Source organism: Mercurialis annua, linkage group LG3 (assembly GCF_937616625.2).
Source record: "Mercurialis annua linkage group LG3, ddMerAnnu1.2, whole genome shotgun sequence".
Classification (NCBI taxonomy): domain Eukaryota; kingdom Viridiplantae; phylum Streptophyta; class Magnoliopsida; order Malpighiales; family Euphorbiaceae; genus Mercurialis; species Mercurialis annua.
In genome coordinates, this window is record NC_065572.1 from 74,132,133 (window position 1) to 74,157,132 (window position 25,000).

Here is a 25,000-nt window from a genome sequence, read left to right on the forward strand (position 1 = left end):
ATTTATAATAATAAATAATTAATATATAAATTAATTTTATAAACAAGTTAATTTTAAATAGTTATAGTCGATTAATCCCATTTTTATAATTTTTCCTCTCAACTTATGAGTTAATTGTCCGCTAAATTAACAATTTATCTTTTTAATTTATAAGCTAATTTATAAAAATGGAGTAAATTGACCATAACCACCACCAATTTTAAGATTAATTTGTTAAAAGAATTAATTAATAAACTAAATGCTCGTTACTTACAAGTCGAAAGGGAAAATTGATACTAAAGTCATTTATTATTGACCTAAGATAATTTTCCTCAACTTGTAAGGTAAGATTAATTAGCACTGATTTTAATTTTACAGTCAATTTGATCTTAAATTTGTATCGTTTTTATTAATTTATCTTATTTTGATACTGCGTGGAGCTCACCTACGTTTAATTAGTATACTAAAATGGGAAATTTGATAAAAAACACACACACAATTTATGACTACATTTATCATAAAATTAAAATATGTCCTAATTGGGAATCACTTATAAACTGAAGGATGAAATTGCCTTAAATCTTAGTTTCAATAATTAAGTGTCTCTCTCAATAATTTTGATCCAAAACAAACCCTACACTTATTTTTTAATTTTAATTTAATTAATTATGCATTTCATCCATTCAAATTCAATGCCCAATCATTTCCCTCAGTAACTACCGTCTGATTCTTGATCACGCCTTACTTTTTCTCCACCGTCTGATTTAATGACTGTTCCCACCTTAACATGTCGCCGCCGGCGTTGCTAGACACCGGAGGAGGATCTCCGATTCAAACCCCTAGTAATAATATTTATCTCAACGGTCAGATTCCTCAACTTCTCTCATTTATTTATATCAATAGTTTCATTTCTAAATCTCAATGAACCCTTCAAATTTTGGTGATTCAAATTCAAATTTGAATGCTCAAAACTTGAATTTTAATTCCCGTTCAATCCCTAAGCCTCTGTCTAAACCTAGATTTGTTAAAGTTAGAAAACAATCGAATTCGAATTCTCAGAATTTGCAATCCACATTTGATAAGTGGGCTAGCTCCGGGTTTAACCCGTTTCAACCCGTTTTAGGGTCTGATGAGCTACATGATGGTGTTGGTGGTAATAGTGGAGGTGAGGCATTTGTTTTTGGAGGAAGTAATGTTGGTAATCCAGTGGAAAACGAGGTTATTGAACAGATGAAAAACGTGAGCATTGGAAGCAGAGGCGGTCGGGTTTTCACGAATCGTAATTTGAATGCGAGTGATAAGCGTGATTTTGTGTTTGGTAGTCATCATGGTAATGGAAAGATTTCTAGTATTGATGATAACATGAAGAATTTGAATATTGATGAAAATAAATTGAATTTGGAATCTAAGCTACTGGATGAGCTGAATAGGAAATTGAATATCAAAGAGACGGTTAGTGGTGTAAAGGTTAGAGATGAATTTAGTGAGAGATTGGAAAATGCAATCTCGAGTGAGATGGAACGGAAGTTGAACATTGGAAATGCAATGGATGAATCTTCTGGTCAAACAAACGTTGGGTTTTCATCTTCTAGAGTATTTAAAAAGGATGCCGAAACTGGATATAGGAGTGATGATACAGCAAAGTTCAATGATTTTGCTAATGCAATTCCCACGGAGTTTACGAGTCAAGTTAATTTAAATCAATCAAAAGGTGATGCACAACCGAGTGCAGTTGCAGGAGCATCATCTGCTGGATGTGTTTTTGGATTCCCGTCGACAGGTAGAGTGGAGAATAGAGATGAATTTGTTTTTACAGGCAAACAAGATGGTGTTGGATCGCCCTCTGTTGAGTTCAAGACACCAAATCCAAAGGGAAATTTGTTCTCTGGAGTAAATCAGAAAGTGGAAATCACTGCGAAGTTTAAAGACACGAAATTGAAGAAAAAAATGGGGAAGTTAAAACAACCTACCACAGTCCATCTATGGCCTGGACCAGATTTTGTTTCAAGGGAAAGCGTATCTCGAGAAAATCCAGAGCCTTCTGAATCTTATTCGCCAATGGATATTTCCCCATATCAGGAGATTTTATCTGATACTCAATTTTCTAGAGAAACTTCAGTGGCTTCAGAGGAGTCTTTTGGTCTTGATAACCAAAATCCAGCAACTGATTCCAATAATGCCATAGATGAAGAGTTAATTGCTGCCACACAACAAATGGATATAAATGAGGAGGAATCAAGTTCTAGAGATGGAAAAGCAGACGATTTTGATAAATGCATAGGTGCTGAAAATCCTCCAGAAGATTCCATATCCGGGGCTGACACAGAAAGCTTTAAATCTGCGAATGAGGAAATAGACTTTATCAATGATAATGTGGTTACTTCAGCAGAAACTGATGCCTGTTCGAGTACTCACTCAGAGAGGCAAGATATTGATTTCATCTCTCAGTCTAGTTCTCATGGAAATTTAGAAGATACGGGTGGTTCAGGTTTCACCTTTGCTGCTGCTTCTTCTCAAGCATCATCAAATCACCAGCACCAAAAGAAGAGTTGGACTAAAATTGGTCATGATCCCCATCATTTTCCCCTAAATGCAAAAGTTCCATCTGCATCTTCTTTTTCTCAGTTTACATCATCTGTTGGAGCTTCTTTGCCTCTGTTGACACCATTGGGTAAGAAATTGGGCCCATCCGATCCAATTCGCTTGGCTGGAGAAAATGCTGAGGAGCTTAGAGGACATAAGCAAGAGTCTGCTACAAATTCTGCGACATCTGTTGCAGCTCAAGAAGCATGTGAGAAGTGGCGATTAAGGTAATAATAATGAAATTAGCTTCTTATTTGTTTGTATAAATGTATGATTTGAATCAACTTTTTCTTATTATCTTGCCTCCTTACATTTGGACTTTGCTGCTTGTTTGATTACGTAATTTCCAGTGTGCTTATTGTTCTGTGAACTTTGGATTCCTTATTTCTTTGAGCCTGCTGTGTTAGGGGAAACCAAGCATATACACAGGGGGATTTGTCTAAAGCCGAGGATTGTTACACAAAAGGGATAAATTGTGTTTCTAAAAGTGAGACATCTAAAAGCTCTCTCAGGGCGCTGATGTTATGCTATAGCAACCGTTCCGCTACACGTATGTCTCTTGGAAAAATCAGAGATGCACTACAAGATTGTAAGATGGCTGCTGAGATTGATCCCAACTTTCTCAAGGTGCAAATTAGGGCTGCCAAGTAAGATTCTAAATTATCTTTCTGATCTATGTATGTTTTTGCTTTGATAAATTGCTTGTTTACTTTTACTACACTCCTTTACAGACAAGTTCTTTTAGTAACGGAGTTTTAACTTATTGAATGAAAATAAATTTATATGTGAAGCAAAATCAATCAACACAGGTTTACCAGATTTGGACTCTTAATGCGGCACTGTCACTCTTTTTTAGTCACCTTTTTTTTCTTGATATACAGTGTTGTATTATGTGTCTTTTTCTCATCTAATTTAATTATGTTAGCTCTATTGAGTTGCCTTATTGACATGTTGTTCATTAATGCTAAGCTATACCTCTCTCTGTTCTCGTGCTCGATTTTTTTCTGTCCTTTTCATTTTGTTAACATTGAATTGGTTGAGTTGAAGTATTGTGCTAGTTCCATCTAGGTCGTGTTCTATAGTGGCTCATTATCGTTTCTTATGATCAGTTGTTACCTGGCTCTGGGGGAAGTCGAAGATGCATCAGAGTATTTCAAGAAGTGTTTGCAATCAGGAGGCGATATATGTATGGACAGAAAAGTTGCCGGAGAAGCCTCAGATGGACTTCAGAAGGCACAGGTAGTCTTCCTTTTTCTCCTGTCCTACGGAAGTATGACATCGTAAATGGTCCTTTGTAATGCATTAACAGGCAAAAAGAGAATCCACCTAAATCTTAAACTGGCCAGAATGATAAATGGTTTACATTTTTTAACTTCAAATTCATAGAAGTTTTTGTGATTTTCCATTTGGTTTGTAGCTGATCAGATTTTTTCTTGACTGGCAGAAAGTATCTGAATGCTTGCAACATTCTGCAGAACTTTTGCAAAGGAAAACGCCTACTAATGCAGGAAGTGCTTTGGAATTAATTGCAGACGGGTTGATTATAAGCCCATATGCAGAAAAATTACTTGAAATGAAAGCAACATCCCTTTTCCTGGTTTGTGTTTGTCCTAAGAGAATTTCTTTGCATGGAGTCTGTTGACTATCTAAGAATCTAACTGAGTATTAAAATATAGTATGAACTGTGTTAGTTTGCTATTTCCTTTCAGCTGCGGAAATATGAGGAGGTAATTCAGCTGTGTGATCATACTTTTGATTCTGCTGAAAAAAATTCTCCTCTACTAGACGCCATTTATGACTCAGCAGATTTGGATAGTACTGAACTTATGAAAGACTCCTCCTTTTATCTTTGGCGGTGCCACCTGATTTTGAAATCCTACTTCTATCTTGGAAAGCTGGAGGAGGCTATTGGCTCACTAGAAAAGCAAGAGAAACTGATCGCAAAGAGGTAAACTGCACTTCTTGTCCATATGAAACTTTCTTTAATTTTGTGCTCTGATATGATTTTTTTCTTTTGTTATTCTTTGTTGGTTTGTCCAGGAAGGGTAACAAGAAGATAGAATCATTAATACCCTTAGCTGCCACTGTACGAGAACTTTTGCGCCATAAGGTAAACACTACTTTTCCAAGTGGAAATACATATGCAGAGTAATTGTATTTTGAATAAGCATGGATGAATATTATGGGATTTATTTTTGAAGGAATTGGAACATAATCTCCATCATAGAGTTCAAATAACTATCAGACATTTAGCTTTTTCTATTTTGTACATCATATTTGTTGATCCATGATTATGTATTTGAAATGCAGTTGACCATATCAAGTTTGAAGTGCCTGTATAATGGAAACTGAGACCTTAAGAAAAATTTATTGCTTGTAAATCTTCATCACATAATTTATTTGGTAGATTAATATTATGTTTAAGCTGCACTGTTTCAATGATGATAAAGCTTATTCTCATCTTGCGGCTTAACTTCTGCAATTTAAGGGATCCGAACTTATAATGGATTTTATTGGTTTATTAAGAAACATAGGGTATTAATTAATTGAAAAGAAATGCATATATATATATGCTGGTCTCTTTATGTTCACACTTGCTTATCCAGAGCAGAGATTGGTCATTCCAAATATCCATAAACTGCTTTAGCAGAAGCATGAGAAATTTTTATGGTGTTATTGGAAGTTTTTATATGAATGCATTTGTTACTCTCACTTGCAGGCTGCAGGAAATGGGGCATTCCAAGCTGGAAAGCATTCAGAAGCTATCGAACACTATACTGCTGCCTTGTCATGCAATGTCGAGTCACGGCCTTTTGCAGCTGTTTGTTATTGCAATCGAGCTGCTGCATACAAAGCATTGGGCCAAATTACTGATGCTATTGCCGACTGCAGCCTGGCAATAGCTCTTGATGGAAATTATATGAAGGTTTTTTCTGAACTGATGTCTTCATGTCTGCTTTGATGGTCCAGCAACCTTTTTCTCTTTTTAACTATCTATTTAAATAAGTATTATATTGAAGATTACATTTTTAATGTTTATATTTAATAGGCAATTTCCAGAAGAGCTGGTTTGTATGAGATGATTAGGGATTATGGGCAAGCTGCTGGTGATCTTCAGCGACTTGTAGATGTTCTTACTAAGCAAGTAGAGGAGAAGACCAATCATCATGTATCTTCTGATAGAATGGGGAACCTGGTAAATGATCTAAGACAAGCTCGCGAGCGTCTTTCAACAATTGAAGAAATGGCAAGAAAGGAGATTACTCTGGATATGTACCTTATTTTGTAAGTCGTTTCTTTATTATTTGGGAATTTCGTTTATCGAATATGACTTAGAATTGTGCATTTGCATGTGAGGGGTCTATTCACGCGATGTGTGGTGCTATATTTTATTTGAAAATGTTATTTTATATGGCTGCAATGGTTGCTAAATAGCTGTTAGTGGGTACGACCAATTACAACTTGTGGCTGAAAATATATAAAAATTCACTTGATGTTGGCAGGGGAGTTGAACCTTCTGCTTCAGCATCAGAAGTTAAGAAGGCATATCGGAAAGCTGCACTTAGGCATCATCCTGACAAGGTCTCTCAATTTTAAAATTTTATTTTTTATCAATGTCTTAGTGTGGTTAGTCTAACTGATACTTGGCTGTCGAAATAGGCTGGTCAGTCCCTGGCAAAAATTGAGAATGGAGATGATTGGCTCTGGAAGGAGATTGGAGAGGAAGTCCACAAGCATGCTGACCGACTTTTCAAAATAATCGGGGAGGCATATGCAGTACTTTCGGACCCGACTAAGGTCTCTAACATCCTACTTTAATAAATTCTACTATGGTTTTTATTCTTATTTTGTATTTGCTTTTATGGACATGGTTGTGATGGCCCGTGGTTTCAAAATACAAGTTTTAATCATTAGGAGTTAGCAGCAGCCTGTTTAACTGAACATTTAGATGGAGATGAAGCCATGACTATCGGGTAGAAGTGTGCAAAAACATTATGCTTGGTTGGATTTGTCTAATTCACTTTCAGTACAAACCAAACAGAACCTAAAAATCTAACTGAATTGACTTGTTTGGTACTTTGAGTTAATGTTTTATTGTTTTTGGTGAATTGCTATCTCTTTGCAGCGTCAACAGTATGATCTGGAAGAAGAGATGAGGAATGCTTCAAAGAAACACAACGCAAGCAGCTCAGTAAGAACATATGCTGATGTGCAGAGCCAGAGCCATCAGTTTGAAAGAAGTGGCACTAGAAGGCAATGGAGAGAGGTTTGGAGTTCGCATGGTAGATAATACGCTGATTCAAGGCTCAGTTGATTAAATACAGATATCAATAACAATCTCCAGATTTCAGATAAATAATCAACAATTTGTGATGAGAATTTTCGGTGAAAGTAATGGACGATCAGTGCAGCAATACATTTGGAGCTGCATGTGTATAGAGCTTGGCAGCTACTGTTAAAAGTCGTGGCATTACCCGAATGCAGATAGAGGTACTGGTTCAGTTCAGCTCGGTTTTCTCAGTCAAAATGTGGAGAAAAAGAAGTTGCTTCGACAGATGATTTGTAAGTTTGGATAAAATTTGTGAATTTGAGAGTTTTTTGTTTTAGGAAAAAGTTTGTATTTTTCACGAGAATAGGAGAAACAAAAGTTGTTGCCGACTGTTTTGAGGTGTGTAAATTTACCGGCAATATGTACATATAAAAAAGAAAAAGAAATCAACATTGCAATTAAGAGTTAATTATTTATTGTTTCAAAATTATAATGTATTTCAATCATGTCTGTTAGAGTAATTATTATCAGCGCGTACTTACAAAAATATATATTTATATATTTTAAAATTCTTAAAATTTTGTTTTTAGTCAATTAAATTTTTATCTTTTAAAACAATTGAAATTATTGAACTAAATTATTAAAAAAAAATGGTTTATATTTTATTTTTTCCCTTTCTACTTTCTTTTAGGGTAAAACAAGCATATATTAATTCCGATGGAAGAGAGCTATACTTGTGAGACATAAGAGAACATTATCGAATCATTGATGCTGAGTAGATGTGGAACGAGTTGCTTGCACTTATACAAGAACATACATTTATCTCATTATGTTTTATAATTGTGCATTAACATTATTAAAATTTGAGAAATTTCACAAAAATTACAAATGCGGTACTTGTTTTCTTTAATGCCATGATGATAAAATCTTTACATTTTTTATCTTTTTCTGTTTTAATTTTGATGATCCACTTTTATAAATTATTTTACATTTTAACCTTACCTGTTAAGTCACTGACTGAAATTTAAAGGGTCGATTTCAATAAATCTACACCAATCATTATCAAATAAATGCTGTAAATCAAAAAATTACAATTTTAACAAAATTAATCTACGTCGTTCATTTTATAATGAATGTTGTAAATCGCAAACTTGACTCCTTCAAGTTTAAATGAATTTGAGGAAATTATAATGTTAAACCCCACTCTGATTCTTTTTCTTCTTTACTAACATATCAGCCCAATGGTAATTGATTTTGAAGGTCATTAAATTTTTAATTTTTTTTATTTCAGTCACTAAATTATTATTTTTCTTTTTAATCACTGGACTTTCAATTTTTTTCATTTTGGTTTTTTCCGGCCAAAAATACTTAGGTGGAAGCCGAAATTAATTTTTTTACTTGAAAACTTGCCATATATGCATAGTTTGACCTAACTCATTTTCAAAGTGAAATTATGTATATGTGATAAATTTTTCTAGTTGTCACATGTCAATTTCCGGCTGCCAGCTAAGCATTTTTGTCGGAAATATTAAAATGAAAAAAAATGAAAGTTCAATGATCAAAAAGAAAAAAAATAGTTTAGTGGCTGAAATGAAAAAACTGAAAAGTTTAGTGATGATCAAAATCAATTACCCTCCGCCCAATAGAATTTATGAATTTAGGGTAATTTTAATGGAATGACACACTATTGATTATAATTTTTAGAATCAGTCTTTAATTCAGAATGATTATTTCTAATAAAATAACTTTCAAAATGAACTATACATTATAAATACATCACCGATACATCATAAGTACATCGCCGATATATCATAAATACACTACCAATACATCATAGATATAGAGAAGAAAAATATTTAATAATATTTTAAGAGTTAATTACATATAAAATCATGACATTTGTTCTAAGTTTCAAAAGTAACGTAACTTTTAAAACGTGTCAATCACAATCACCACCTTTCATTTCGTTTTAATTTCATCATGAGCATATTTTTCGGTGAAATTTTACTGACTTGGACATTCGATGAGTCTGCCACACGTGTCATACAACATCAGCAAAATTGCCACTAAAAATTGCGGATGTTATTTTTGAAAAGAAATGAAAGGTGGTGTATTTGATTGACACGTTCTAAAGGTCATGTTATTTTTAAAAATTGATGTAAATATCATAATTTTATATGTAATTAACCCAAGTTTCAATTAGCAATGGTTTCCAATAATAAAATTTTAATTAACGACGTTTTCAAAAAAAAAAAAAATTCAATTAACGACAAATTTCAAGAATTCCTCAATAACTAGAGAACAAGCATTCATAATTCAAAATATTATCAAAATCTATTTATTAACAATCAAATTAACTCTTTTCACTAACTAAATCATAATAAAACAAAACCTACAGTATCCATTTTGAACCTCTTTTCGAATCTGTTTTAAAAAATATGACAAACTGATAATAAATATGTCCTTAATACATTTATGATATATAAAAGATACATTTTAAAATATTTTTGACACACCGACACGCGCTGACGCTTTTTTAAGGCATACATTACAACATATTTGAATTATTTAAGATTAATATATGAAAAATATTCTATTTTTTATAATATCTATTCAGTGTCATATTACTGCTTTTAGATCATTGTTTAGATTTTATTTTATTAATAAATTAAAAATAATTTAGTTATAAATGGATTTTTTAAAATTATATGTCTAGGTCGGTTGTTATCCGGATACAATGCACAAGCTGCTAATTAGTGTGTTAATTCGATAACTCTGACGAGGAGTTTTCATTATTTGTCTTTCTTGTTCTCTATAATACGTCATTGAAGGATCAAACATTTGTAAATGTATAATAGGCATAAGGTATAAAAAATCTCTGTAATTTTTCAAAAAAATATAGATTAGCCCTTTAATTATATTTAGGTACAATTAAGCTCTTTAACTTTTAAAATGGGACGAGTAATCCTTCTAAATTTTTAAAATGATATAAATAAACTCTTTCGTTAAACTATGTTAAAAAGGATTGTTAACTGCTTATGTGTAACATAATTTGATTAAAACAAAATAAAAAGAGAAAATTACATATGTGGGCTATATGCGGGCTTTTATTACAAATATGCTAAGCAACCTATTTATTTTCATTAATGCTAAATTTTTGTTTACATCACTGAACTAACAACGGTGATTATTTACACTACATACATACTTCTTCCTTTCCTTACATGTGGGCAACTTAATTGAAAAAATAAATAAAAAAACAACACATGTATAATTTGTTGTCTTCTTCTCCATTCCAATTTTCATTAATTCTTTTATTTTCTTTCTCTCTTTTATTAAATATAATTATTTTAACCTTCAAATTTCAATTTTTTTTCTTACTTTCATTGACATGCACATTTGTAATTTCAAATTTATTTAGATCAACTTCTTTTTCTTTTTATCCTTAATTTTTAACTTCGAACAATATTTTTTTTTTTGCTTAACGTTTAAATTATTTTTTATAAAATGGGTAGACCATGTAGAAAAATAAGGAGTAACAATTACTATCAAAATCATTAGCAAAGTACAGGTTGGGTTTTTGGGTATTAAAATTTACTATTTTTCCATCATTGTTAGTTTTTTAAAGGTCTAGAGATAAAATATTTCTGGGTTGTGTTGAGTTACAGAGGAAGAGCTGGTGAGATTAATGATGAAGATGGTAATGGTGAGTGTGAATACTGAGTTATTTGAGGAGTTGGAAAAAGTTATGAAAATGCCCTTAAGATTATAGTTTTATATCATTTTAGTGCAAAGGTTTTTTCAGTTTTGCCATCAATAAAAATTGTGCATCTTATTTAAATAATCATTTAGATTTAGTTGTACATCTTTAATTTTTTATCAGCTTTTTCTTAATTAAGTGATGATGATGGGCAACTACTTCTCAAATTACTATAAATATCTTTATATTATTTAAAAGATGTTTATTTTTTATGCATTGTGTGATATCTATTAGTATATTATTGTTTATTAACTTCTCTCACGTGTTTATTTTTATTTGCAGTTTATGATTTCAACAATATCTTTAGCGAGAAGTTAATGGATTGCCATAGATGACAATCATGAATGACAAAGGGATATTGTAACTTTGTTATTTTTTCACAGGAGATTGCTCCATTAATTTGCTATGATAAATGAATTAAATATCATTTTACTCAACAAACACATGTATTGCTGTAAACTAAGTAGAAATCTATTGTTCAAATGTTGATTACATTTGATTTGATAATTGTAAGTGTTTGTTGAATAGTACTGAGTTCAGCTCTTATTTCTTAGATTTGTGCTTTTTTTTTATCTCTTATCAATTATTGTAATGTTTGGTGATTTGGAGAACACGTTTTTTGATGTTATGATGTGAACAGAGTAAAAGCAATTAGGAATTATTGAGGAGAAGCAACTGAAAAATACAAAGCACGACGTGGACAATATATGTATCAGTGCTATATAGATTTTAAGAGTTGGAATCTATTCACTTATGCTAATTTCTTGTTACTAGAAAAACTCATCCTAATTTGATGCATAATAAATAGATGTATTATTAAAATTATATTTTATATGTATTATTTATGTATTTGAGATGTATTATTTATGTATTTAAGATGTGAATAAATTGTTTTTTATATTGCTATTTTAAATAATTATAAGATTCAAAAAAAGAAAAAGATTTTGTATCAAATGTGTTTCATAGATGTATTTGAGATATACTTTTTCAATAAGTTTTATTAATAGTATGTGACTGTCTTCGAGATACATCTTCAATACATTTCAGATATATATGCTATACATATCAGATACATATGTTATACATATCAAATACATGTCAGAAACAACTCAAATACATTTATTTTTAAATATATATTAATTCATCAAACGTGTTTGACATGTTTTTAGATGTATTTATTAGATAAATTGTTAATGTAGAATTTATACATGATAAATATATCCTTAATATGCGTCTTCTCGTTAATGGTGGTACCTCAATGCCTGCAAGATACATTTTCGGTACATCTCCTATACATTTTCGATACATCTCAAATACATCATCAATACATATCAGAAACAGTTCAAAGAATATTTAAATATATATTACATAAATATATATGTTTTAAGATGCATTTTTAGATGCATCTTTCATATATAATTAAAACATGATAAATATATCCCTAACACGTATCATTGATAAATAATTTATACTATTTATAGATCATGTGACATATTTTTTATTTTAATATATGTTATAGATAAATTTCAACTACTCGTAAGTTATATATTCAATGTGTTAAATATGTAACTCAAATACAAATACTATACATATTTGACACATCTTTTGTACATATTCGAAAGATCTATGATAAATTATCGATAGATCTCTGATATATCGTGGATAGTAGTGGTTGTAATGTATTAGAGTTGGCAAATGAAAAGAGTCATGAAGTAAATTGTGTCCGTTTAAATAGTTTTTGAGATACATAAATAATGCATATTAATAATATAGTTTTGAGACACATAAATAATACGTATTAATAATATATATAGTATTTTTATCAATGGCGATGAATTTGATGAAGGAATAAATATTGTTATTAGTTCTTTTTTTTGTATATCACATGTATATAAAGATGTTTATATTGATAAAAGTCGAGTTAAAAAAAATCATAACTTATTATTTTCATGCTTCAATTTATAGTGAATAGTAACATATCAAAATGTTATTGATATTATTTGATGCGTGAATTTTAATTAAAGCACGTGATATATATATCTTTTAATTTAAAATATATTATACATACATCTTAAAGACACATAAATAATACATATTAATAATTTATTTATTTATTTATTTTTGTTTTAGAAATAGAAAAAATAATAATCAGATATATCCTTGATACATATCCGATACATAGCAGATACATAAATGATACATGTTTGAATAGTTTTGGAAAACTGACGCTTGACTGACCCACAATTCTGACGCGCGTGTCAGACGCATGTCAGACGCGTTTCTGACGCGTTTTTGACCTATTCTGACGCGTTTTGACCTTTTTTTATTTGTTTTGTGTGTGCCATGTGTTGCATTTTCATTGGGTGGGTATTAAAGGTAAAGTTTTAGTTTTTTGAGGTGCTCATGTAATATTTCAGCAAAGTTAGCATTTTTGTTATTTTCTTATGTTTTTTGAATAGTTTTGTTATTTACTCAAATAAAAATAACCAATTGCATCAAAGAGTAACTCTGTTCTTATGAAACTCCTCCAAATCCACTAAAAAGGACCATAATTGAGATATTTTTTATTTAATTTCTATATAATTCAATTAAAATTTTCAAATGATTGTGCATTTTTGATTGGTAAAAATGGTTATATTAGATATGGATTTTAAATGGGTAAGTTAGTTAGTTACAGAATGCAATTTACAAGTAAAGGGTCCTCTAGAGGAAACCGTGGGATTTAATTAAGTAGCTCTTCTCTGGTTTTTAAAAATATGTCCACGAAGTTAGAAATTACTTTAAAAAGTGACAAATTTTATAAATCAATATAAATTTTAAAAATGAAATGGTTAATATAGTAAAAATAATTATGATATAGACCATCAGTAAGATATTTTCATGTAATTTTTTTCTAAAATTGACCACCATTTTCTCTTAATGACTTCGCCACTCAAGGAGATGTTGGTGAGTGCATGTGATCATTAGGGATAATTATACAATATAATCATTGTGCAATTATATTTGTGCAATAAATTGATAGTGCGTTAGCTATGTGGAAAATTGAATGGCAATAAAAATAAATAATAATTAAAAAAAATTCTATCGTAAAATTTATTGTAAAAATGACGTGCCGCAATAGTCGTATGGGAACACTCAATCATTAGTAATTGCACTAAATATATTTAACTATATGAGAATAAAAAAATTAAAATTTAAAAGGTTAGTGGGATGACAAAATTGAACGTGGAATGATATATACTTTTTCCGTTTCAATAGAGTTGTCCACTTTACCTTTATCACACAGTTTAAGAAAAGTAATTATTGTTTATTAGTTTTATAATTTTTATTTTATTTTTCTTATGATACCCCTATTTAATATAGGATTCACTTGCAATTTATTTTTAATTTACTCATTAATGAATTTTAAATAGGGATAATAAAGGAAAATTGAGTGTAAAAGTTAGTTATTTTTTGAAAGTGGACAAGAGTTTTAGGACAAATTTTTTCTTTCAACGTGGACAATTCTGTTGGAACAGAGAGAATAGGCCATATAATACTGATATCCGATCGTGGACATATTTTTCTTTTGGAATACTGACAAAATTGAACGTAAAATACGCCAAAAATTGAGCGTGGGATATGCATTTAGGAATTATATATTGATACAGGTTTTATATTATTTCCTAGAAAATCCAGAGAATATAATCTGTTACTATGGAACCAAATATATAACTGTTTTATATAAAACGATAAAAGTTAGCAAATAAAAATAAAATATATATTTTTATTAGATGCATAAAACAATATAATATTTGCATGTATATACTTATGTCAGTATGTGCATCAAATAATTTAGATGTACCAAGTAAATTAATTGGAGAATATTTCAAAGCTCAATAGAATTGCTTACGTATATTATATTGGTAAAATTAATACTTTCAGGGTCAAAAAAATGATAAGGATTTTTAAAATAAATATACATATTGGGAAATATAATTTTTTTAGATCAATACGTTAATTTATAAAAGAATTTTACTATACTTACCTCTAATTAATATAGTTCTAATTAATATATACGGGATTAGATTTATTTAGGAATCCCGCTTGTATCTTTTTCTCAGGATCGTGATGCTTTTGTCTTTTCTTAAAGTCGTAGCCTATAGTGTGCCGCCTTAAGCGTGTCACTTCTTGTACGAAAGCTTTAAATTTAGATTTTTGCCACTTTTTATGGTTTTAATATACATAATATTCATAAAAAAAAGTTTTAATTTTTATGTTTTCAAAATTTTATATTTTTTAATATATGCTGTCATATTAATGAAGATATAGATAAGAATTAATTATAAAGTATTTGATTGTATATAATTAAAAATGGAGATTTTTTTTATTGATATCTATCTCAAATTGAGATATAAGAATATAAATATAATGATTGAAACAAATTATGAGGTAAGATTAATACACATGTAACCACTTAGTTTTATAATAAGTGTGAAATTATCAATGATGCATGATTTTTTACATGAAACTGCAAAAATTACACAATTTATATCTATAAATTCTCAAAACTTAATACTACTATTCGCATTGCTCTAATGAGAAGCAATGGAAAACATTATTTCCTTTCCATCAAATACTATGGCGGCTGTTTCCCTTACTGTTGCCTTGTTGATTACTTCATTTCTTTGGCTTTCACGAAACATGTTCCTTAAGAAAAGAAAAGCAGCTCCAGAAGCTGGTGGTGCGTGGCCGCTACTCGGCCATCTTCATCTCCTAGGAGGTCCGCAACCACCGCACGTGGTGCTAGCAAACATGGCTGATAAATACGGTCCGATCTTTAGCATAAAGATGGGCGTACATAAAACCCTAGTTATAAGCAATCGGGAAACTGCAAAAGAATGTTTCACCACCAATGATAGAGCCTTCGCGGATCGTCCAAAAATTCTTGCTATGGAGGTTTTGGCTTACGATCGTGCCATGATAGGGTTCAGCCCGTACGGAAATTACTGGCGTCAAACGCGCAAGATTGCCATACTTGAGCTCCTGTCTAACCACCGAATAGAAATGACGAAAGATGTACGAGAATCCGAGATGAGAACTGCTTTGAAAGAGCTGTACAAAGCATGGGACAAGGATAAACGCTCGAATAATGATAAGGTTTTGGTGGAGATGAGAAGATGGTTTGGTGATATAACGTTAAACGTAATTCTTAACATTATTGTCGGGAAATCTGTCGGGTATGTGACTACGAATGAACAGAGCGACGAAGAATGGAAACAAGCGTTGAGGGATTTTTTTCATTTGTCCGGAAGGTTTGTGGCAGCTGATGCCTTGCCGTTTTTGAGGTGGTTCGATATTGGCGGGTATGAAAAGGCTATGAAGGATACTGCAAACAAACTAGATATTATTGCTGAAGAGTGGCTCAAGGAGCATAAAGAAAAAAAAGCTTGCGGTCCAAGAAAAGAGGATTTCATGGATCTGATGCTTGATCTTATCGATGAGGAAGCAGAAGCAAATCTCGGTCGCGATTCTGATACGATTAACAAAGCAACGTGCCTGGTAAGTTAGTTTATTTTTCTTGTAAACACTTTCTCTAATTTCTTAAGATGTGAATTAATGTAAGAAAATTGGTTTTCATTTCAGGCTCTTATTTTGGCAGCAGCAGACACATCATCTGTTACTTTGATGTGGGGCTTATCGTTATTAGTTAATAATCCTCATGTCATGAGAAAAGCTCAAGATGAGCTTGATATTCATATCGGCAGAGACAGGCAAGTACGTGAATCCGATATTAACAATTTGGTTTATCTCAAAGCAATAGTTAAAGAAACTCTGCGTTTATATCCGGCTGCACCGCTTTCACTGCCACATGAATCCATGGAAGACTGCACCATAGCTGGTTACGATGTTCCAAAAGGCACAAGACTGTTTACTAATCTTTGGAAGATTCACCGCGATCCAAAAATGTGGCCGAGTCCTTTAGAATATCGGCCAGAAAGATTTCTTACAAGTCATAAAGATTTTGACGTGAGAGGACAAAACTTTGAGTTTTTACCATTTGGTAGTGGTAGAAGAATGTGTCCCGGAATATCTTTTGCACTTCAGATCTTGCAATTGACATTAGCTACGTTGCTTCATGGTCTTGATTTTTCGTCGCCGACGGGTGAGCCGATTGATATGACGGCAAGTCTTGGAATGACTAATATTAGAGCGACCCCACTTGAAATCCTCATCAATCCACGCCATGGATCTCATCTCTATCAGTAAATTAAATGTGATTTACTTGTTAGCTTTGATTTGCAGCACATCTCAAGAAAAAAAAAATTGTATTGGTTATTTAATTTTGATAGTTTCATATCAAAATCATACACCTCAGTGATGATCAATACACTTATTATAAAAATAAGTGTTGACATGTTAAATTTGGTTCGTTAGTAACAAAGCATGTTTTTAGAATTTTATACTCTCTATGTCTCATTTAAAAAGGACATATCATATTTTTCTCTGTCTTATTTAATATGTCCACATCAAGTTTTTTGTACCAATTTCTATTAATTTTCCTCTTTCACCCATCATTCTCTTTTTAATATTAATGACTGTATTTCTAAATCCAATTTACAATACCATATTTTAATAGGGATAAACTGAGAAAAAATAATACTAATTAATTTTTTTTTAATTTATGTATAAAATGAATACATCTCTTCTTATCATCTAGTTGGCATCAATTCGATTGATAAACATAGCATATAAGAATGAATGTGGAATTGCTTTAGTTACATAAAAAGTTACAACATAGCTCTTTTTAAACACTGCTATTACTAAATGAAATCCTCTAGATCCAGACAATAATCTCAGTTCCAGACTTCCACCACCTAAGCTACAGCATAAAATTAGTCAGCAATTTTGTATTTTTTTGTTTCTGTTTAAAGCTATCTCATGCGAATTAAGAGATATCGTTCGTAAATATTTTTACCTCAAAAAAGTAGTGCAGCAAGAGGCTGAGGAAAAATTGAAATGAACTTGCTAGCCTTTTGACAAAATTTCACCCGTATATGCCGAATCCAATCTCCTTGGGGTTTGTTTCTACCATCCATGGTGGCCTATTCACAGAAGGTATAGATCAAGTATGGAATAAAAATAAATAAATGAAAAGCTTGAGATAACTACAAGTAAGAAGTATTTGGGTCAGGATCTTTACTTATTCATTACAAAGTTGATTGTTCCTTCTGCAGCTCGACGGAGAAGAACTTCCCTCACTTCAATCGCAATTCCTTCAGGCTATATAGAGTTTTTGACAAAATTAATGGATAAATTTAAAACTTAGATGCGGTAATATATGTTGCACAGAAACGGAAATACTGAAATAGAAAATGTTAAAATGGCAAATGGTGAAATGGAAATTTTTATAAGAATATATTATAAATATAAAGTTTTAGAGTCTCAAAAACAAATCCGAAAATGGAAATGAAATGCAGAAACTTAAGAGTCGACGAATTTCTGTGCAACATAGGTGGTAATCGTTCAGCTCATAGTTACCTCTTCTGGAAACCAGACCCCAGGCTGGGTGCTTCCCTCGAGGACTGCAAGAACAAAAGCAGCTGTTGAATATCCCACAGATCTGAAAGAGAAGAACTTTAAATATGTCATTTATAGATTCAAGCAGTCAATACATGTATATTTAAGACTTCTCAAACTTGGCATCTAAGCGCAACAAAGCATTTGTTTTTTCAGGCATATTCTAATGGCAGGGTTTTATTGAATGTAAACTGAAGAAATGGAAAATGTAGTTTTACACAGAGAGCTTATTGTGACTAAATACGCTGATTGTATGGCGACCATCTGAGCACTCCAAATCAACCTGCCAAAAGTGTGGAAAGGTTAACAATGAGGTAAGACATTTAGTTGGCAAATTGTCAAAGCTGCCAACAAGTAATTGCATATGAACTATTAGCAATAACCCGGATAATGTATTGTTTTACCCTCATCGATACTTTCTCTCCAGCTATCCCATCAACAGCTCGAACTACTGGATCAAACAATTGAACTAGCTGTTGGACTTTGTTTCTGTCCTGCAAAACTTCCTGCATGTACAAGATTTAATCAAAATTTTCTGATTACTGTTTTCATTGACTCGAATAGATAATTAGCAGAGAAAAAGAGACACAAAACAAACAAAACACAACTTGGCTAGACACGACAAACTCTCATCAATATGACAGCATACCGGAGGGAAAAGATTAGTCATGATTTCCATTCCCCAATTCCAGAAAAAAGGCGCAGTGCCAAATCGAGCACTGACACTTGGTATTTGTAGAACTTCATAAGCACTTCTCACTTCTGGCAAATTTCTGAAATTGAAGACGTATTGATAAGAACGCTTATGCAAGCAATCAAAACCCAGAGAAAATCACAGAGCAAGTTTTCAATCATTGAAAGCTACAAAACTACAAATGATACCTTGAAAGTTGAAAAAAGGCCAGATATTTTTTTATTTAGAACAGAATTCATTCATTTCATCTAACTTGTTATGACGCCAAATAAGGACACAGGAAAAAAAAATCTACTAAAATTTAAATATAAAGAAGGCCAGCTTTTCTCTTCATTGGCTTCTTAAAGAGGGCTAAATAAGTTATGTATTTCTTAAATGGTAAATATGAAATTAGTTAACATTTAACAATCACTAAAATAATCGAGCAATATGATGGTCTAGTAAGTTCAGCATTGCGAGTTTGTGATTAGTGTGAACCTGTCTCTACATGAATCGGTGACTACAAACATAATCATGAATTTTTTTACTACAACATGATAAACTCGTTCAAAGAGAACTTACAACAAATAAACATCTCTCTTTCCAATCCCCTTTCCAAAATCAATGTTGACCATCCCACTATATGGCTTTAGTTTGATCTTTTCTCCTGATTAGATGTAAAATTCCGCAGGTGCACTGTCGTGTATAAGATTGAATGATTCAAACGCAAAGGGACATGTCAATTTCTAAAATGCTCTAGGAACCGACCTTTGTTATATGCAATAACCTCCTCTCCAAGAAGCAAGAAACTAGTGGCTAATATAGTTGGACCAGCACCTCCAGTCCCTGCTGTGTAGTAATAGAACCTGAGAAGAGTAAAGTCAAAATAACGTCAGATAAAGTCAAGTAAAAAGCAGAAATAGAAGAATTCAAAAACGTGTGAGATATCCAGCAATTAGGATTTAGGAGACAAGATTAGCATTACTTATAATTGCCATTTGTGAAAAGTATCAATTGAAGGCTAAACTATAAAGAATCCTTGGAATTATGAGAACTTTGGGGTTTTGACGGGTTTAAACTATGTTAAATTTAAGACAGGAAGAAGGGAGAATGATTACCTAAGCCTCTCTGGCTTCCCCTTGCTTTCAGTTCTAGCAGCACGAACTAGCTCCGCTGCCATTACTGTTAGTAACAGAAAAAGGAGGGTTCATCTCTCAAAAACGAAAATGATTTTGCATTTGCTAGTTTAAAGTCTATATGGAGCGCAATAGGCTGCCAATTTTACGCACTAGGAACTCAAATAGATAGCCATAGTGTTAATGTAAAATCCTATTCCGACTTTAATTTCGACAATATAACAAGAATACCAAGGTCTTACTATTGCTGACTCCTGGATAGATTCCACTGGTTATGATAGCAGGAATATTAGCAGCAATAGCTCTATCCTTATAAGATTTAGCACGCACGGAATAGTTTGTATCATCACATATATCGACGTACGCTGTCTGTTAAGAAACAAAAAAAGTTAGACAATCCTGAGACGATACATCAATAAAAAAATCCGCATAATCTTAATAAAAATCCGAATAAAAATTAATAAAGTTGAAATGCGAAAACATATTTACCTTAGCTCACCTTGGTCTCTATGGCAGCTTCAAGCACACTACATTTCTTAGCCTGTTGAAAAGGCCCTGCCGCATGAACCACGACATCCACACCTGCAAAAACAAATTAAAACAGATAAAAAATTGAACAGTAAAAAATAATTAAAATAAAGTTATAGAAACTACAACAAGAAAATTACCAGTTAAAGCAGATTTCAGTGATTCGGCATTGTCAATATCAACACGAGCGAAATCAGAATTACTCCCTAATTTAGCGACCAACGCGTCGCCTTTCTCCCTGATATTTCAATTCAATTAGAAATAATAATCTCACTATATAAAAATAAATCAGAATTATTCAAATATTAGGTCGATTTAATTACTTGTTTCGACCGGCGATGATAATTTGAAGGTCGGGACAGAGCTTGGAAAGAGCAATGGCGGTGGATCCACCAACCCGACCCGTTCCACCTAATACCAAAACCCTAGAGTTTCTCGTCTTCTCCGGGAGTTGAACTGTGTTAGTCTCTTTAGCAGATGCAATCAATACGTTTCTGCTCATTAACTGAAACGCAGCTCCCGCCATTTTGCTCCGAGTTGAACTGAGTTACTCTCAAACTCTGCAGTTCTACTATTATTCCTTACCTTATCTGTAACTACATTATCGCTAAGTATGACGTGGCAAATTTTAGAAACCGTATTTTTTTTCATAGCTTTAGGGTAATATTTAACTAAAGTACCTAACTTTTGTGCCTTCTCAATAAAAACTTTTTATTTTAATTTATAATCATAAATCTCTAATTTTTAAATGGCGGTATAAAAGAAAGTTTAGTTACATATAAAATCACCGTATTTACATTAAATTGTAATTCCGTCATAATTTTTAAAAATTGTCTATTTCATTTATCATCTTTTGATATCATTATTTAAAAATCACCAACATTATTTTATTAAAAATTATAAATTTTTATATTAATTGTATCTTGTGAGTTGTGACATATTCATTTAAAAAAACTACTTTTGATAAATGCCTAATGGTACCACAGCATCCTCTAATCGCCACATTAGTTATAAATATCGAATTGGCGAACGGTGATAAAATTATAAAAAAAAAGAAATAAAAAGTGATGAATAAAATTAAAAGCTTCAATGGTTGTGATAAAATTACAATTTAATTAGTTTTAAAATGGTGATTCTGTAAGTAATTAATTCTAAAATACTCACAACTTTTATATGAAAACAATACTAACTTAGATGCCTATAATACATCTGATATTTAAAAATGGAAAAGTTACAATGATTTTTTATTAAATATTATTGACGTATACTTTTTTGATATTTTGTGATATTCATTTTTCTGAATATTTGAACTCATGTCAGTATTTCCATTAAAAAAAATGATGGATCATATTTGGTGGTACTATGTAAAAATTATGAATTTTAAGGCTATATGTTGAAAAGGAAGCACTTTTGTGAGAAAGAGATAAAAGTTTAGGAAGTATAACGGAAAATTACCCAAAACTTTAGCATCCGTAACACATCCGAATTCTTCAGGCCCACTGGCCAAATATTCTCTCATAGAAGATCCTCCAAGTAACAAAAGAAACACAGTCAAACCAACTTAAACTAAGAATACTGATTGTAATCGATATCTTAATCCCAATCTGAAAAGGAAATAAAAAGTGCTATAAATACATTACTCACATAATCATTCTTTTTCAATCCTACAGATATCCAAATCTATTTCTCTCGTCTTTGTTTTTCTTTCTTGACTCGCAAGAAACAGTTCGTGATGGTAGCCATGAAAGAGAAGCAATATTTGAAAATCAGGAACGTTCTGAAAGAGCAATTCAGAAAGAAGAGGAACGCTTCTTCAATTGATTCGAAGCAATATTTGGGAATAAGGAATCTCCAAGAAGATATCAGAAAGAAGACGAACCCTTCTTCTGCTAAAGATTCCAAGGCGAAAATCGTTTGCGACAAGAAGCAAACGATTAGAGAATCAAGAGATTATTCTTTTCTATTTCCTGATTTCGAACCTGTTTTTCCTGTGAAAAAAGCTACGGAAGTTCCTTGTACTGGTCCTGTTAATAAAGCAAATTCCAAGTCGGTGGCTTCAAACATGCCGAAAAGCTTGCCTGTGAAGAAACCTGATGAGAAACATAAGACTCAGATGCCAGGATTGAAGAAAAATACGGTACAAGAACCTAAACTCATACGAAAACCGGTGAAAGTTGTTCTTAAAAGTAAAACCCTAGGAGTGAAGCAGACAAATTCAAGGCCTGCACTGCCATTGAAGGAAAGGGCTGTCTCTAGAGAGGAATATCCTGATCAGGAGACTAACAAGGCTATGAGCATGATAAGAAAAATGTTTAATACGAAAAGGTTTATGGGTCGTGATGATTCTGATTCGGTCATGGAATCCAACTTCAAGGACATTGAGAAGGAGAATAAAAGAAGTGCAAAGCTTGCAAGGAAGGAGGATCAAGAACAACTTCGTCTGATACAAGAAGAAGAGCGGCTCGAACGATCCAGAAAGAAACAGAAGAAAGTTTAGATCTTTATGTATATGGTAGTTTATTAAATACTCAATCATGTAATTATTAATTTTTGTTTAGAGATAGTTTCCTAGAATTATGTTCGTACAATGAACAATATTTGTGTTTTTGTAGTAATTTTGATTAATTACTGTTAATTTTGTGTTTTTGTAGTAATTTTGATTAATTACTGTTAATTTTGTGTTTTTGTAGTTATTTTGATCAATTGAGCTTTATGATTTTGAAAATTTCAGCCTCTTAGATAACACTGTACACTAGTACTAAACCCTATAGTGACCAATAATTTAGCAATTTCACATGGACGAAGGTCTGGATTAGATCGAAAGCGTCGTCGATTTTCTTTGCATCATGATAAAAGATAAACAGAATAAAAACTTAGTCGATTACATATTAGTAAAGCTATAATGGATAATTTAGTTCATTTTACATGAGAATAAACTTAGTTGATTAAATATGATGTTATGTAAGGTTGAGAACCAGGTCAGTAAACTTCTGGATGGTTTTCTTGGTTCTGAAGAGCTAGACAGTGGTGCACTCAATCTATTGCAGGGCACATTGCAGATCAAACCCTGTCGTATAGAGAAGCTAAACCTTCACGAGCTACCGGATTTTCAAGGATTGACTTTAAGGCTTCAGGAGTAAACTTTTAAAATATATTATCTGACATAACAATTTTTTCTTTAGGTTAATGATTTTTCGCTTAAGAAGCTTGTCTCTGGTTTGCATCCTGCCCATCAAAGCAATCCTAGCAATGCAAGCATGCCTGGGAATATGTCCTGGAAACCAAACAATAGATTACCAAGGCACTCTTTTGCAATCAGGCTTTAGGCTGTTCCATAGTGAAGGCCGGCTTTTCACTTCAATGATTTCTTTTAAGTTCTAAATGCATCAGTAAAGTTTTACATATCTTAGATGCTGAATACGAAATTAGTTCACAAGCACTAAAATGATTTTGACAGGTTTAAATTATGTTAAATTTAAAACAGGAAGAAGGGAGAAAGTATCTTACCTAAGCCTCTCTTGCTTCCTCTTGCTTTCAGTTCTAGCAGCACGAACTAGCTCCGCTGCCATTGTTGTTAGTAACGGAAAGAGGAGGGTTCATCTCTCAAAAACAAAAATAATTTTGCATCTGCTAGTTTAAAGTCTACACGGGGCGCAATAGGTTGCCAATTTTTTTTTTCACTTTTAACGACGGATTTAAAAATCCTACTTTTAGCGACGGATTACACAATCCGTCGCTAAAAGTATTAATTCTATTAAAAAAATAATTATTTATTTAATAAAAATTTTATTTTGTTAAAAAATAATTATTTATAAAAAAAGTAATTATGTATAAAGAATTATTATTTATTAGAAAAATTATTATTTATAAAAAATTATTATTTATTAAAAAATTATTATTTAATAAAAAAGGATTATATTAGAATGCGGTAGTAAAGTGTAAAAGAACAATTTTTTATCTTTATTTAAAATGATTATTAAAAAAATAATTTATTAATTATTTATTTAAAAAATAATTAGTATGAAAAAATAATTATTTTATAATGCGACAGTTAATTGCGGGAGTAAATATTCGTTCCTTTTAGTTATATTTAAATATAATATATATAGATATATATCAAGAATCTGAGTTAGCTAAGACGGAGTTACGCGCAGAGAAACTACAATGTTAAAGAGGTTTGGTTGATAGCAATGGAAGGATGGGTGACTTATTGGGAAATTAGCAAAAATTGTGGGAGGATGATGATATGTGACCTATCTCGGGTGAGTGTGGCTATAGATATTTTATTTTTAGCTTTAATTAAAAATATTAATTTTTTTAAAATTTTTTTTAAAAAAAAATTAGTGACGGATATAAATCCGTCGCTAAATTTTTTAAATCCGTCGCTAAATTTTTTCTTTCCGTAGCTAAATGATTTAGCGACCATCCGTCGCTAAAGTCACTTTAGCGACGGACAAATCCGTCGCTAAATGGCAGATTTCCAGTAGTGAATTATTCACTTAACTTAACCA

At 31.7% G+C, this 25,000-nt stretch overlaps 3 protein-coding genes across 6 annotated transcripts; 2 read left to right on the top strand and 1 right to left on the bottom strand.

The window, feature by feature from the left end:
• Window positions 1-576: 576 nt before the first annotated feature.
• On the top strand, window positions 577-7,338 carry LOC126673179 (uncharacterized). The gene is made up of 11 exons (XM_050367187.2): window positions 577-2,789; window positions 2,970-3,209; window positions 3,672-3,801; window positions 4,007-4,159; window positions 4,272-4,510; window positions 4,603-4,672; window positions 5,282-5,488; window positions 5,612-5,847; window positions 6,066-6,144; window positions 6,223-6,360; window positions 6,689-7,338. Exons 1-11 carry the CDS (start codon window positions 901-903, stop codon window positions 6,851-6,853), a joined length of 3,546 nt encoding a protein of 1,181 aa, XP_050223144.1. The 5' UTR covers window positions 577-900; the 3' UTR covers window positions 6,854-7,338.
• Window positions 7,339-15,155: 7,817 nt separating this feature from the next.
• LOC126672051 (cytochrome P450 CYP82D47-like) lies at window positions 15,156-17,015 on the top strand. Its single transcript, XM_050365943.2, has 2 exons — window positions 15,156-16,133; window positions 16,218-17,015. The coding sequence occupies exons 1-2, from the start codon at window positions 15,180-15,182 to the stop codon at window positions 16,839-16,841; spliced, it is 1,578 nt and encodes a 525-aa protein (XP_050221900.1). The 5' UTR covers window positions 15,156-15,179; the 3' UTR covers window positions 16,842-17,015.
• On the bottom strand, window positions 16,300-21,081 carry LOC126672052 (uncharacterized). 4 transcript variants are annotated; one of them, XM_050365947.2, is made up of 14 exons: window positions 20,813-21,078; window positions 20,630-20,727; window positions 20,461-20,543; window positions 20,204-20,330; window positions 19,944-20,007; window positions 19,594-19,691; window positions 19,408-19,492; window positions 18,802-18,925; window positions 18,557-18,658; window positions 18,371-18,435; window positions 18,114-18,195; window positions 17,776-17,855; window positions 17,551-17,677; window positions 16,300-16,831 (listed from the first exon to the last, which is right to left on the bottom strand). In XM_050365947.2, the coding sequence occupies exons 1-13, from the start codon at window positions 21,013-21,015 to the stop codon at window positions 17,620-17,622; spliced, it is 1,269 nt and encodes a 422-aa protein (XP_050221904.1). In that variant the 5' UTR covers window positions 21,016-21,078; the 3' UTR covers window positions 16,300-16,831; window positions 17,551-17,619. The 4 variants fall into 4 exon arrangements, with proteins under 4 accessions (XP_050221904.1, XP_050221902.1, XP_050221903.1 ...); XM_050365945.2 differs by lacking the exon at window positions 16,300-16,831 and adding an exon at window positions 17,230-17,449 and having other exon boundaries at window positions 20,813-21,077; XM_050365946.2 differs by lacking the exon at window positions 16,300-16,831 and adding an exon at window positions 17,230-17,454 and having other exon boundaries at window positions 20,813-21,077.
• Window positions 21,082-25,000: the final 3,919 nt, after the last annotated feature.